At 38.7% G+C, this 16,145-nt stretch overlaps 1 protein-coding gene across 11 annotated transcripts in view; it reads left to right on the top strand.

Moving 5' to 3' along the window:
• Positions 1 to 16,145, top strand: part of myo3a (myosin IIIA) — a 69,218-nt gene that overhangs the window by 7,235 nt on the left and 45,838 nt on the right. For all 11 annotated transcript variants that reach the window (XM_035998017.1, XM_035998012.1, XM_035998014.1 and 8 more), the window contains exons 3-5: positions 2,974 to 3,108; positions 12,965 to 13,069; positions 13,247 to 13,346. In XM_035998017.1, coding sequence (XP_035853910.1) covers positions 2,974 to 3,108; positions 12,965 to 13,069; positions 13,247 to 13,346 — 340 coding nt within the window. The remainder of the gene's footprint in view (positions 1 to 2,973; positions 3,109 to 12,964; positions 13,070 to 13,246; positions 13,347 to 16,145) is intronic.

The following is a 16,145-nucleotide window of genomic DNA, read 5'->3' as shown; positions in this document are numbered from 1 at the left end:
AGTATAAGTTATTCAGTTATTTAAAGAAAGGCAACATCAAAAAGATAGGTCTTCAGGCCTTGATTTAAAAGCAGAATAACTGCAGACCTGCAGTTTTCTGGGAGTTAGTTCCAGATATGTGGAGCATAAAAACTGAACGCTGCTTCCCCCTGTTTAGTTCTGACTCTGGGGACAGAAAGCAGACCTGTCCCAGACGACCTGAGAGGTCTGGGTGGGTCATAGTGTAGCAGCAGATCAGAAATGTATTACTACTAAACCGTGTAGTGATTTATGAACCAGCAAAAGTATTCTGAAATCAATTATTTGAGGCACTGGAAGCCAGTGTAAGACTTCAGAACTGGAGTGATGTGATCCACTTTCTTGGTGTTAGTGAAGACTCGAGCAGCAGAGTTCTGAAAAGTCTGATTGATTTTTTAGGGAGACCTGTAAAGACACCGTTACAATAGTCAAGTCTACTGAAGATAAAAGCATGGACAAGTTTTTCCAAATCCTGCTGAGACATAAGTCCTTTAACCCTTGATATATTTTGAAGGTGGTAATAGGCTGACTTTGTAATTGTCTTAATGTGGCTGTTAAAATTCAGGTCTGAGTCCATGACTACACCAAGATTTCTGGCTTTGTCTGTTGTTTTTAAAATTATTGTTTGAAGCTGAGTGCTGACTTTTAATCGTTCCTCTTTTGCTCCAAAAACAACCACCTCAGTTTTTTCTTCATTTAATTTAAGAAAGTTCTGGCACATCCAGTCGTTAATTTGTTCAATGCACATATTCAGTTGTTGTATTGGACTATAGTCCCCTGGCGATAAGGTTATGTAAATTTGTGTGTCATCCGCATAACTATGGTAACTTATTTTGTTATTTTCCATAATCTGAGCCAGTGGAAGCATGTAGATGTTAAACAGAAGAGGCCCCAGAACTGAGCCTTGGGGAACTCCGCACGTCATATTTGTATGCTCAGATGTATAATTACCTACAGACACAAAGTAGTCCCTATTCTTTAAATAGGATTCAAACCACTTTAGTACTGAGCCAGAAAGGCCAACCCAGTTTTCCAATCGGTCTAGTAATATGTCATGGTCGACTGTATCAAATGCAGCACTGAGATCAAGTAATACTAAGACTGTAGTTTGCCACTGTCTGTGTTTAAGTGGATGTCATAACTTTAGATTTAGTTTATAACATCAGACTTTAACAAGAGCTGTCTCAGTTCTGTGGTGTGGTCGAAACCCCGACTGGAAGGCATCAAAACTGTTGTTTAGTGACAAGAAAAGGTTGAGTTGTTGAAAAAACGCTTTTTCAATGATTTTACTTAAAAATGGAAGGTTTGATATCGGCCTATAGTTGCTCATTAGTGACGTGTCTAGATTGTTCTTTTTTAGGAGTGGCTTGATGACTGCAGTTTTCAGGGCTTGTGGGAAGATACCTGAGAGAACAGCAGCACTGTTATTATGGTCCAACCAGGTTTCAGTTAAAAACATAAAATCAAGGTTGTGCTTCATAATAAAATCATTGATTAAAAATGATTTTCCAGCCAAAGACCTGACGTTTAGTAAGGCTAGTGTTAGTGTGTTTTTCATTTTCAACTTTGCAGTTAAGTGCTTATTCGCCATTCTTTTTCTATTACCTATCACAACATAAATAGAGGAAAAATTTAATACACAGGGCCTGGGCTTGTCTTGGAAAGAGTCATAAGTGCTACTAGGCGTGCAGCCTGGACCCGGCCCATATCAGTTAATGCTTGTTGCATTTTGTACACAAGCATCCTTATTAGTTTGGGGAGAAGGAGTTAGCTGCCATCCTGGCAGAGGTGCCTGGCGTTTTACTTTTGGCTGGGGGTGAACAATGGGAGAAGGAAGGGGTGCATACTTGGTTCCAGCATCCACCAGCTGCTTCATCTGGTCATTGAACTCCAACATGGGGATGGGGGAAAGAGTGGAGAGTGACGGATCCTCAAAGGCATCGGGGTTGGTAATGGGGTTTGAAGGGTGTTGGACGGGTGAAAAGGGGGGTTGAGATTTCTCTTCTCTGCTCTGTGGTCTCCCATGGTCAAATCTTTGCTCAGGTGGGGGCTGTGGTGAATCACTGCCATGCTTTGTTATGTCTTCCTCTTGTTTAGATTCCTCTTGTCTCGTGTCCTTGGCCGAGGGAGCAGATGTGTAGTGCAGAAAGTAAAGTAGGTTAGAGGTGAACAGCTTTACTCCTGGCTTGTTAAGGAAAAGTCCATCTGCTAATTTTCCCTTTTGCATGCAAATGAAGGGACTACATATGAGGATCCTTTTTCAACTACGAGGTCAATATTGTTTTTCAATAACGACAAAACAAGAAATAATCCGTGCATTTATATGGAACTAAGCTTTAGGAGCTTTCCATCTTTACTCTCCTCCCTGTTATGTTGCATTTGGAATTCGATTGTTTTTGACTGATAAAATGGCTGCGGCCGGAAACAACAAGAGCTACGGTGAGTTGTTCAAAACCTTTCTTTTTAGTAAACTCTGGGTACACAAACAATGTTGTCAATGCTTTCGTTAAGGTGTAGAGCCCCTGGCGATACTTAGAGCAACGTTTCATGTTGTGTCGAGCCTTCTTAGTGTTTTAAAAATAGCTATTTTGAGGCTAGCATAAAAGTGCCCCTAGCACTCCCATTCAAAAGGCCATTTGACCGAAAAATGAAAATACGGTGAATCTTAAAAGTGGCGATTCCATTCTAAATATGCTTTTAAACAAAAGTTTGACTCGGGTATATTCACAAAAAGACCCTAGGTTGCATTTTGGCAAGAGTTACGCTTTAACTCTCACCAAGAAGTAAACTAAAACTATTTCTTTAATCTAGAAAGCTGATACCACCACTATTAGAGCTTTTGCCTCTCTTGTTCTTTTGATATCTTTTGGCATAAAGCACAACACAATTGTAACAAAACATGAGTTCGTAGGTGAAAAATGTGTTTTTTAACTGATCTTTGTGCTTCTTTTTAAGGATATTGATGAGGAGATTGAAGCAGAGTACAACATCCTCAAAGCTCTTTCTGACCACACCAATGTTGTCAAATTCTATGGGATGTACTACAAGAAGGATGTGAAATGCGGAGACCAGTTGTGGCTCGTACTGGAGGTAGGAACACTTATTATATTTGAATAGAAAAGCCACCATATGTTTGCCAAAGCCCATATATTTGTTTGAGACCATAAATAGACCTGTGGCTGCACCGTGCAGACAAAGAGCATATAGGTGCAGATTAAAGGTCTGGTTGTAAATCACAGCATGTCTCGCCTGGTATATGCAGCGGTGACCAAATTTACCAAGGGATTATGTTACAGTTTAAGCCACCCTGGGTAGTCTAAGAGTTTACTTATATGCCACCTGGAGGATTTGGTCGTAGGCCAACAACATGGATGTGTTGGGAATGGACGTTAGCTCGCCTGACGTGGGCACCCTGCTGAGAGCAGCAGAGCAGGGATTTCTGTTTACAGGGGCTGTCGCAGTGTATTAGTTTAAACGCCTACTGTAGCAGGTAACAGGCACAAATGTATCTATCCTGTAGCTGATTTCTGTTGTTTGGATTCTGGGCAGACTATGCTAAAATGGTGGAAAGGATACATTTGTTGAGGTTGTTGGTGCACTAATATTGTATGTAACTATGCTAAATTGGTGACTGAATGCAAAATGGCCTGATTTTGAACAAAAACATCACTGCATTTGACTTTATGAGACTGTTTTTTTGCACCTGCTGACATACAGTACAGGAAAGGCTAGATGCAGGTATGAATATGTGAAAGTTCAAGGGGACCTTGCTGCTGCTTTCTTACATCTAAAAAAAGCCTCCAGCTCCCCAGCCATTTTCAAATGTCAACCTCCAGACAAACATGTAATGGAGGTCAACCTCAGAGGAGGAAAAGTGTTTGTGGGGTTCAACACGGTGGCGGTTCTGGGTTTTCTTTGCCATTTGACTTTCTGACAATGTAATTTATGTTCCTGCTATGATAGATAGCAATACAAACCTGGAGACATCTGCTAAACTTGGGGAGGGTTGATAAGAAAGAATGCTGGTAAAGTGTCACAGCTATGGTGCTGAAGGTCTTTGAAGTAGTGTTTTTGAAGAATGTAACATTACATTTCTAGTCACACTGTTGTCGTGGCTCTAGGTCACCCACTCAGGCCCAGGATTAAATATCTCAACATCCAACAGTCAGATAGCTATTGCTATGATGTGTTGTCTAGACAGTCATGGTCGCCAGATTCCCTGAGTTGTCCTTTAGTCGCCATGAGGTTAGAATCTTCGGTTTTGAATGAAATGTCTCAAAAACTCTCGACATGACATTTAGAACAGATGCTATATTTATGGTGCCCAGGGGATGAATCCTAAAAACTTCTCATCTAGCAGCACCAGCAGGTTGTTATTTTTGGTTCAAAGGACATCTATCGTGACAACTAAATAGAGACACATTTCACACAGGATACATTGAAAACCTTTGTGATACGTCTTTTTTTACTGTAGCGTCATCATCAGGTCAAAATTTAAATTTGTCTTTAACTACTTTGGTTTATGACCATGTAATATATGAACTAATGTCATTCTGTTCAGCTTCAGCAGCTCTTTCTGGGTAGTGCTTCTAACCATGGTCAATATTAGCTGCCAAAAATGAGCATGTTAGCATGCTGATGTTTTTAGCTCAAAGCACAGCTGTGCCTAAGTTTTGAATTTGAACCACTGCTTTGGATAGTGCAAACATTTAAATTCTTTTATGGAGTAATCAAAAAAGAATATCAACCGAAAACATTGCATGAACATTGCATGATCTGATTAAAAACAGTTCCTTAGCCCATGAACAGCCCACCTACCCTTTCAAAAGACCATCCCTATGCAGTAGAAGCTGATTCCACAGAATACCAAAAGCATGAAAAAAACCCACATCAAACATGGAGGATATAAAGGTTGCAAAAAGAGAGTGTGCATCTTGCAATTCCATTATATCATTTAATTATACATTATATATTTGAACCTTCAGTGGATTGTGCATGCATGCATTTGCTTTCAACAAAGAAACTCTTTCTGACTGCTTAAAAAACCCTCTACCAACTGTGTTCCACATTGTGCTGTTCTGCAGTGGTGGAAGAAGTATTCAGATCCTTTACTTAAAGTGCTCATATTAGGCTTTTTGGCTTTTTCCCTTTCCTTTATGGTATTATATATCTTTTTTGAGCATGTAATAGGTTTACAAAGTGAAAAAGCCCAAAGTCCACCCCAAAGGGACTTACCATCTCCCAGAGAAAACACTGTTCACAAACTGCTCCAAACAGCTCTATCCTTTACTTCCGTGACAAACGTGCGTCACTTTGTAACACGTTATAATGCTCGCCTAGCTGCTAGCATGGCACTCCCTCATGCTCTGCAACTGTCTGGCTAGTAGTCCTTACCTAGGTACTGCACAAATACGACTCCCAACAAAGATGGAACAGAAGTGAGATGTCTCACTCTGTAGCTAAAACAGAGAGCTCAACACACAGGGTGAAAAGAGGAGCTGCAGCAATGTACAGTACGACAAAAATATGGTGTTTTTTGAAAATTAAACCATGTAAACCTAGTCAGATACAGCCTCTAAATACAATTATGAACCTGAATATGAGCATAATATGAGCACTTTAAGTAAAAGCCCTAATTCCACTCTGTAAAAATACTGTTACAAGTAAAAGTCCTGCATTTAAAATGTTACTTAAGTAAAAGTATCATCAGGAAAATGTACTTAAAGTATAACAAGTAAAAGTAAACATCCTCACATTTTAGAAACTGGAAACGATCAAAACTGTTCTGTGTTTAATTTTCTAATCATTTCAGCTGGACATGTAGGCCGTTATATTGTTGGGTAGTTTAATTTATAATAAAACATTGTATTTTATAAACTACATGTGTTTTGGCTGCAAAAATCTTAATTTGTAAAGTAACTAGTAACTAAAGCTGCAGGTGAATGTAGTGGAGTAAAAAGTACAATATTTCTCTCTGAAATGTAGCGGAGTAGAAGTAGAAAGTGGCATGAAAAAAAACTCAAGTAAAGTACAACTACCTCAAATTTGTACCTTTAGTACAGTACTTGAGTTAATGTACTTAGTTACATTCCACCACTGTGGTTCTGTCTTCCTTTATCAGGTACAGCAGTGCTTGAACAGTGTCCATATTTCTGTAATCCAAGCTCAGTGGTTTTGCATCAACAGCAGCAGTGTTATGCTAACCCAGTAGATAGTTTTCACCTCTCCAGCTTGTGTTTCTTTCCCTTTTCATCGCTCTCTTTCCTCCTGACCTTTGCAGGGACCCTGCAATTACTTTGCTCGGATATCAAGTGCAATCTAAGATGTGGAATAATCAGACCACAAACTGCATATAGGAACACAAAGACCTTTATCTGATAACATAGTTCTTATTTTGCACTGTAGTGATTGTTAGTTTTAGTATCATGGTGTTTTGATCTGTCCGGAGGATTCAATTATTATTATTATTATTATTATTTGAGTAAAAATACAAATCTGGTGTTAGGGGAGTTCACTCAGCTTTGCTACTTTGTTTACTCCCTGTTTCCTCCGTGGTTTGCATTTCCATTTTCAAAATTTCCCTTGCAAAAATCTGCAGCCAGCAGTCTAAATCTGGTGGCTAATCCTGAGGCTGAAATCACTGCCTGACAGTTTAGCAAGTGGCTGTGTGGGGCTGTTTGTGTATGCATGTGTGTGCGCTCTGAAGTAGATGCACATGGTTTTTTTTGTGAAGAGGCAGGAAAGCTGGCAGTGAGGCGGTCATTCACCATGGTTACTGTCCCTTTCTAAACTGTAATTTTCCTTCCTTTAGCTCTGCTGAGAAGAGCCTTTTTCTGCCCAGCACTGACAGCAGATCGCTCATTATGAACAGAATACATACAAATTGCATCCTTTACTTTGTTAGCCCCTCATTGGGGTCTGCAAGCTTTTGGCTTTGCCTCTGTAGTGTGCTCCTTTTATGTTAGCGGATGTGGGCAGAGATGAGCAAGCTTTCATGTATGGCGGTTTAATTCTGCTCCCAGAGAGCTCAAACGTACTTCAAAGATAGCGAGGATGGAGCGACTTTTATTCTCTAATTGGAAATAAAAACCTGATTTGGATGTGTATTTCATTTGTGATCTCCCATGTTTCACCCAAAGATCCTGCTAAATAAAGGCCAATGATTAGTGCAACCTTTAAAAGCTTCTTAAAGATGTATCTGATCTTCCATTATGCAAAAATAAAATATAATGCTAAATTTAACTGCATTATTCTGTGCCTATATTTCATTTGAAGTTCTAGCTTAAAAGGGTTGTTTACAGAATGTAAACACTAGTTTTTACTACTACTTCTTTGTTACTACTGCTTCTTTGTTACTACTGCTTTGTTGTTACTACCATTGGTAATAATGCTAGTTGTGGCAGACAATAACTAGAGAGTAACTATTACAGCTGATGTTTACATTTGGCCAAAAGCTGTTGATCTCTTCTGTGAAACATTGCTTTCGTGATAACTTTAATGACTTCTCAGAACACCGTGTGCTACATGTGTGAGAGGAAACTCCGGACTATCTTGGGACCTGATTCCTCAAACATTGATTGAAGTTCATATGCAAAAACGGCTGTAGAGCCTCGAAGTGCCATAGCACAGACACATTTTAAATTCTGCATCAGGATGCTGTGAAGGGGTTCGGAACTGATGTACGTCTCCTCAAACATCTATGTATCTCTGCAAATATAAAAAAAAAAGTTAGGGGCTTATTGCTAGGAAATGGAAGAAGTAACTGGGCATGAAGGGCTTTTATCAGGACCAAACTGTATTGGCGAATTACGAGTTTTCCCTGCAGAGATGGAAGAACTTGTCAAACTGTCTCTGTAGCACTATATTAAACATCAGCATTTGTGGTAGAGTGGCTGAAAGGAATCATTCCTGAATAACAAGCCATATGACAGCACACCCAGAGTTCATCTAAACCAGAGACACTGATTTTTTTGTCTACCCTTTTGTCCATCCTCCCTCATTGTACCACATTGCCTTTTTTTCCGACACCTTCCGAAAGTCAAAAATAAACCCCTGTGACTAGTCCTTCTCTCGCACCCCAACCTCTACAGTCATTAATTGTCAATTAGGTTTAAAATGTTATTCCTTGTATAGACTTCAATAAACGGTGCCAGAAAGTAGACACCTCAGCTACAGTATTTTGCTTGTGTAAATGATAAGCCCACAGTAACAATAGGAGTGTTTTCTCTGGAGACGATCCAGTAGGGCTGAACGATTTTTGAAAATAATCTAATTGCGATTTTTTTCCCAAATATTGTGATTCGATTATTTTTTTAAGCTCTTTGTCTTCTGTATTATTCAACAAAGACAAACAATAAATCATTTTATAGTATGAATACACAATTACACACTAGACAGTTAAATAAGTAAAAATATAGTATATAGTATATATATATATATATATATATATATATATATACACACACACACACACAACAGTGTACAGAGAGGATCTGCCTCCAGCCCCTCCCCCTCGTGAAGTTGCGTGCTGCCGTGTGCACTTGTTCAGAGAGGCTATCGTTACGTTAGCTAGTTGCTGGTGTTCTTGCCGTGGGATTAACTGTACTAATAAAACTGTTGAAACAACGCGGCCACGCTGCTGTGAAAGCTTCCCGAACGTCATTTATCAGTCTGATTGTTACCCCTCTCAGTGGCAGCTCCTCCACTCATATCTTTATAATGGAGCTAACCGCTAACCGGAGCTAACCGCTAACCAGAGCTAACAGCTAATCAGAGCTATTCGTTGCCAACCAAGCCTTGAGTTCTGTGTGCCTGTATCCATTAACTGCATGTATGGACTCGAGCCCAAATAAAACCCTTCATTTTATTAAAATGGCTGTAAAAGTTTTAAACTACAACTCAGAGTTGTTTGAATGACAGAAATCAGCTTAAGGTACGGCGTAGCGTTAGCGTGCTAGTTGATGCTTTCTCTGCGGAGTGCAGACTGATTTGCTCTCGCAAGTCATGTGACCAAATCGCAGCCTTTGCGATTAGGAAATCGCGTTTTAACATATCGCGATATTATCGCAAATGCAATTAATCGTTCAGCCCAACGATCCAGCGTGTAACACACAGAAACACACGCAAGTATTCAGCGCTGCAGACATGATGCAACTCTATACGTCCAATTAACTGGCAGTAAAGAAATATAGGTTTATATTTGCAGGGAAACTTTCATCAAAGATAGTTGACTAAAAAGTCAGCACCTGTGTGTTTTAACGCCCACTCTGGTTTCTCCTCACTGAGACAGGGGGAAGCCCTGTTTGTTTCATCTTTACGCTCGTTTCATCCACTTCTTTTACACATCTTTGATCGACTACTTTCATTTACATGACTAAACAAGCACCTGACCTCATTTGTAATGGAGAATATCCCACTCGGTATTCAGTTTTATCTTTGAAAATTGGTAGTTCTGTGAAACTCACGTGATGTTGAAGATGAAGATGCCAGACATGGGTCTTAACAGACCTTTTATATGAATGGTTTGTCTTCAGACTGTGAGCAAAGCTGTGGTGGAAAATATATATATATATATATACAATTGTATATTGTATATATATATATACAACAATATATATACTGTTGTATAAGTCTAATTGTTGCAGTATGGAGGTTTTTAACAACAATTTTGCAGCCTATATTTGGGATAATATATTACTATTATATATTATATTAACTATGGGAATGGCAACCAGTGGAATTGGTGTTGATTTTCCTTTTGAAACATGTCTTGTTGGCAGCTGGCAGTTAAAACCAAATCTTAAAGGAAATCATGGTGGTGGCTTTATAATGAAGGTCCATATTTAACATTAAAGGCTACATTTTTTTTAACATGGAGTGGGAATTTTAACCTAAAATAAATCGGATGTTTTAAGGTGACCTATTTTACTTTTTTTTTTTAAACTGGATTTAACGGATTAAGCTGTTATCTCTTCAGCTGTTTTGTATATCCACATTGACTTTTACAATCACCATCATAGTTTAATAGAGTGACGCAATTTAATGGGAATTAGTCTTTTGTTTCGTCTATGTTGTGATTGTGGAGAACATAGATTTAAATCAAACCAGGTCTGAAATTTCTTATGTCGTTTCCACTCTGCGGAGGTTTAAGTCTTCACCACTTGTCGAATAATTAATGTTGATGTCGAGCATCACTTTCTAAAAGTGGGCACTGTCGCTTAGGTGAGAGCGCTAACGTTTAGCGCTGCTAAGTCTAGAGCACCGTACCTCTCATTAATATGGATATGTCTGTCTGCCCCGTGTAATTTAATGATGACAGGTGATATGGCAGCAGTGATGTGGACTGACGTCAGGCACGGCTCATTGTCAGAGCACTGTGCTGTCTGCGAAAGTCTCGGAGGTATTCTCTGCTTAACTGCAGTTTGTCTGCACGTCTGAAAGCGGAGTGAAGGAGTGATTAAGCTCCCCATGTGGCAGCTGAGATGCATGCCATCCATCCTGCAACAGATCTCTGGGCTCCTGATGGAGAGGTAGATTGATAGGCAGATAGAAAACAGACACGAGACACGGCAGTGAAAACTTATGCCCCTGCTTAGCCAAGGTCAGAGACTTGCATCACTCTCAGCATCTAGTGCATGGAAGGATTACTGAAGGGGTCTACCTGAGTGCTAATGGGGCCCCTAGGCCAGAGTTTCTGTTTAATGTGAACATTTCTTGTTCTAAAGTCAATCAAACGATAGATATATAGATGTGCAAATAGATACAAAACTACCACAAAGAGACATAAAATCATCACAAAGAGATGCAAAACAACTGCAAATTGACAACAAAAAAACGCAAAGAGACACAAAACTACTACAAAGAGAAACAGAATTACCACAAAGAGACTCAAACGATTACAAATAGATGCAAAATGACAATAATCCATCTATGATCTAATGTTGAATATTTTCTGAAGTTTTTTATTTCAAGTTTTACAATGCCTTGTTCCAACAAAGAAAAGGAACAACAAAGTCATGATGCATTTTAGTGCCTTTTGAAATCAGTTAGAGCTGAAATGATTAACAGAATGTATATAATTCAATTAGATATAATCATTTGTCATTTATTTAGCAAAAATGCCAAACATTTGCTAAGTCCAGCCTGTCAAATGTGTGGGTTTCCTGCCTTTATCTGTTTTCTATCATTTTAAATGAAATCTTTATTTTTTTTTCATGTTTAAGACTGTTGTTTGGACAAAATAAGAAATTTGAGGACATCACAATGGGCTCTGAGAAACTGTGACCAAGATTTTTCAGTATTTTCTGAATAATAAAGACTGTACAATTAACCAAAAAAATCAACAGAATAATCAGTAATGACAATAATATGTATTTGCATCCCATCTTTAAAGGGGTTCACTGTAAGTTGTAAGTGGAAGAAGCAATTTATAGCTTCCTGTGGTTAGCTCAATTAGCTGCAGTAAGTAGCTTAGAAATAATTTGGCAAAAATGTGCAAAGGCAATCAAGCCCTGTGGGTGGAAGCATAATGAAATGACAAAATGGTTCCCTATTTGGAGATTTGGGCACACAACTGCACGTTTAATGTCTGTGTTATGATGCTACTATTGTACGAGTCAGCACTTCTTTTCTTAGGATTTCAGGGAACGATATTCACATAGTAATAATACATCATTTTTCTATCTATTGCCATTATGCAATGTTTTTGTCAAAATATACTAGGTAACATTTCCCCGACCATTTTAGGGATGTAAATATTGCATCGTAAGCCCCATGCTGCGCTGTGGTGTACAATACCTTGTCATTTTGAATGTGAATTGAAAAATTGTATAGTTGTGTTAATGCTGTGGTGTACAAGTTATTTATTAGTACCATTTTTCCTGATACATGCTGCATAATCTCTTTAGCACGATCGCTGCAGGGGACTGATTCTTATCCTAAATAACCACACACCACTGCATGTCTATTGCCTGATTAAGCTTTCAGTTTACAAGTGCGGGAAATTAGTGTAATTATACAAGAACAAGTGTTTAATACGTAAAAAGATTCGAGGATGGAAATTTCCTGTCTAACACAATGTTATTTTTTTCAGTTAGGGCTAAAGATGTGAGTTGAAATGCAAAAATATTCACAAGTCATACTAAATGGAAAAAGAGGCATTTTTATGTTTAATGCATCTGCAGATGACATCTTTTAAAACACCATGTTCATGTGCAGAATCTACCATTTCTGTTCACTCGCAGCCCCCAGCACTGTGAGGGACATCTTCAAGCTTTTTATTTTCCATACACCTCTGGCATCTCCCAAAGAAAGGCCCCTATTAAGGGTTATTATTGTTACCAAGGCAACCTACTGGGTAATTTTCTGTAATTTTCAAAGAGCTATTGAGGGTTGAGTCAATGTACCCTAAAGAAAACACATATAAACACATGAAATCAAACTTGTATTCGTATGAGAAGGAGAAAGTGTCCATGCTGATTTGAATCTTGGTACGCTCTGTTTCCAGGTTGAAATGCTGTCCTATAAATGGTGTGTAAAAATTATGATATAAATGTTGCCATTGTCTGAAAACATAAGAGGATGTTCTTGATTTGAAGATGATTTAATGCATGCTTAATATTTACCCTGCTTAGTCATCACAGCGTAGATTAAAGCCTGCACACAAAATGTACATTCTCCTGGTGGGCACGATTTTCCCCTCTTGCTAAGCTGCCTCAGAAAGATAAGCTGCTAAAGACTGACAGAATTACTTCCAGCATCTCTTTACCAACTGTGCAATCTTCTGATTAAAACAGTTTCATCCTCCTGCTGTTTCTCCGTGTGAAATTCTGAATCTTTTTTTCAGATGCCCCAGATTTCAGAAAACTGTATAGGCTCACCTATAAGTGCTGACTCATGTTGAGTTTTTGCTCATTATTCTCTTTTCTTGTGGGTTTTTCTATTGTAGCTCTGTAACGGCGGCTCTGTGACAGATCTGGCTAAAGGCATGCTGAAGAGAGGAGACCGAATGGATGAAGCCATTATTGCTTACATCTTACACGAGGCCCTCATGGTAAGTCTGGCCTTTTGAATGTGCACGAGGGGAGACAATGATGTGCTGTAGTGCTCAGTAGAACAACCTCCCACTGAATACAGTGCTTCAATGAAAGGAGCTTAAACGGGATCATTTTGAAAGCAGGTGCTTGTCAGAAAAAGCTGTCTACCTCTTTTTTTTTTTTTTTTTTCACAGGGCCTCCAGCACCTGCACGTCAACAAAACCATCCACCGTGACGTCAAAGGCAATAACATCCTGCTGACGACACATGCAGGGGTCAAACTCGTGGATTTTGGTACGCAATATGTTTCTATTTGCTTTAACACCATGTCTTTTTTTGTACTGTCCTCCTCTAATCAGTGGAAATCATGTTATGGCTCTATTTAACAGAAGAGGGTCAAATCCATTACCTTCAGCCGCTTGCCAAATAAATTGTGCCACTAATTAGTTTCCTTGAGAGGTTGGAATACGTTTACGACAAGGTGGCAGACGATTATACTTTTCCATCACTACCTATCTTTTACATTCTCCGGCAGACAGCAGCAGACATTGTTTCTGTTCACTCTGTGTTTTGCACTGATGTGCTTTTGGGTTTTCTTAACCAAATGAGGCACTCAGAGAAGCACAACCGTAGTTCTTGGATTGAAGGCTCATGATAGGCAAAGTGATTCTGACTATTTCCAGGGGATGACTCACCCCTGTTTTCTTCAGGGGCTGAAAAACCAGCTGCCTGTTTTCATTACAAATAAAATCCCCGGTCAACATGTGTGTAGGTTTGCATTTAGTCTGCTAATTGTGGGCTTTTCTTAAAAGCCTTTTTCTAACCATGAAGCACAAAGTGCACACAGTTCTTATATTAGGAGGAGGGGTTAATGGATTTACTCAAATGATGTGAATGTGAAGTAGCTCATATGGAGCAGGGCCACCGTTCTTCCTCCTCACAAGGTTGTCAGAGATTCTCAACACCTGTTTATTGCAACCGTTTTGAAGCCTTGAGGTCTTTAGGAATTAAAAAGTTAGATCCTAACCCTAATCCCAACTGTGCTTTCCAAAACATCTGCCAAAAAATGTTCAGTGATGTCTACATCTGGTGATAAGTGCTCCATCCTGGTTTCTGCTATTCTCTATTCTTATGATATTTTTGGTATTTTAATGGTCAACAGAGCAAACATTTGTTTAATGGGACTTTTTTAACTGCACAATTAAAATGTCTTTGATAGCATTTTTTTTTTACAGGCTAGCACATGGTCCTTATAGGAACACGCCGACTTATTGGGACTTTAGCCTATTCACCGTATCCCACAGAGTTAGATAAGTCCATACATACCTTTCTCATCTCCGTGCGTGTTGTAACTCTGTCTGGCGCGCCCACCGCTAGCTGCCTAGTTTAGCACAGATCCTGGAGGTAACCGGCTCCAACAAGCCTACTGCTCCCAATAAGTGACAAAATTATTTTTTACAATTTACATGTTGTGCTACCGTATACAAACTGGGAACTATATTCTTAGAAGGCAAAGCACTGCTACTTGGGCATCAATGAAAGTGAACCATGAATTTAGTTACATAATTGTATGTTGTATGTTACCTTAGTATGTACATTTATGGACTTTTCCTAACAGAACATCTCATGGTCAGTGAAAATTATATTTGGATTTTGTTTGTAGCCAGCATGTGAATAATGATCATAATGGCTCTTAAGAATTAAAAGAGAGAGAGAGAGAGAGAGAGAGAGAGAGAGAGAGAGAGAGAGAGAGAGAGAGAGAGAGAGAGAGAGAGAGAGAGAGAGAGAGAGAGAGAGAGAGAGAGAACACAGGATGGATCTGCACACCAGCCCAGTGTTTCCATCTATAGCCACTTGAGCTGTCCAAAGTATCCTACACTACACTACACTGGTAATGCATTACAAGTCAGTTGGCTTGTAATGTGGCAGATATATATCTGCTGGTAAATGTCAAAACAGCCAAGTCTAGCATCAGTCTGTATTACGGTTAGATAATATAGGAAAATTAAGATATTGTCCCAGATATTTAATTTAGTGATTATGCAAAATATATCAAATGTTTCAAAGTATGAAATGTTAGGAATTTAATAGAGTTTTTGTCTCATCTTCCTGAGTTAATATAGTTTCTAAGCAAATACAGTATCTTGCTCGTTTGAGGTCAAGTAGGTTTTACATACAGTTACACACATAGTTGTGCACAAACACATCATACAAATCTGAATAATTGAATACATTATGTAACACACGGTCACTGAGCCACTGAAAAGCTAACACGGCAGTGATGTGGAGAAAAAAAAAAGCTTAACCCACACACATCTAATGTAGCTAATGTTTGAGCTGCATTCAATGTGTGTGGGTTAAGTCCTGTTTTTTAGTTTGTCAGCAAATTCAAATAGGCATTTTCAAACAGTATTCAGTAATGCAACATTTTTTATGATATTATCATTAGAGTATTATTCATCTATTCTACCTACTGCTTGATGATAGTAGTTTTGTTACAAATTAAATAAAATCGTTGTCAATAGGAATCACTACTGTTGCAGAATAAGTACAAACTTTCATTGTCATTACAGTTTCAAGTACATCATGAAATGCTTTAGGGTCTCACAGAAGATGTCACACATATGAGACTATTTATTTAAAGTTATTACAATTGAGGCATCACAACCATCTAACCATTGTTGCTGTGATATAGAGATTTAGTTTGCTTTAGAACATCTTACATATTTAGCGTTTCTCTGGCTAAACCTGTAATGAATCTCTTAGACAGGAAGCTTGCAGTATCTACGGATATGTACGTGAGAAGTGTATTACATAAAAAACACCTTTGTTCACCATGTTGTTTAGTGAGAAGCTCCTAAAAAACAGATAGAAAAGTAATTACATTTAGAGTTGTCACATTATCACCAATAAGTAATTGCTGCATTCATTCTGACAACCCAGGAGTAATTGCTGTAAAGCAATCGGACCATCGACCACAACCAAGTCTCACCTTCAGCGTTAGCACATACACTGCTATCTGCTCTTACCTTTCTGTTGACTATGCAAAACAAATGCATGTCGGGATAGAGAGTAAAATAAGAAGACAGGAAA

The sequence above is a fragment of the Sander lucioperca genome, chromosome 23 (assembly GCF_008315115.2).
Source record: "Sander lucioperca isolate FBNREF2018 chromosome 23, SLUC_FBN_1.2, whole genome shotgun sequence".
NCBI lineage: Eukaryota > Metazoa > Chordata > Actinopteri > Perciformes > Percidae > Sander > Sander lucioperca.
This window is presented reverse-complemented; position numbering and strand designations above follow the sequence as displayed.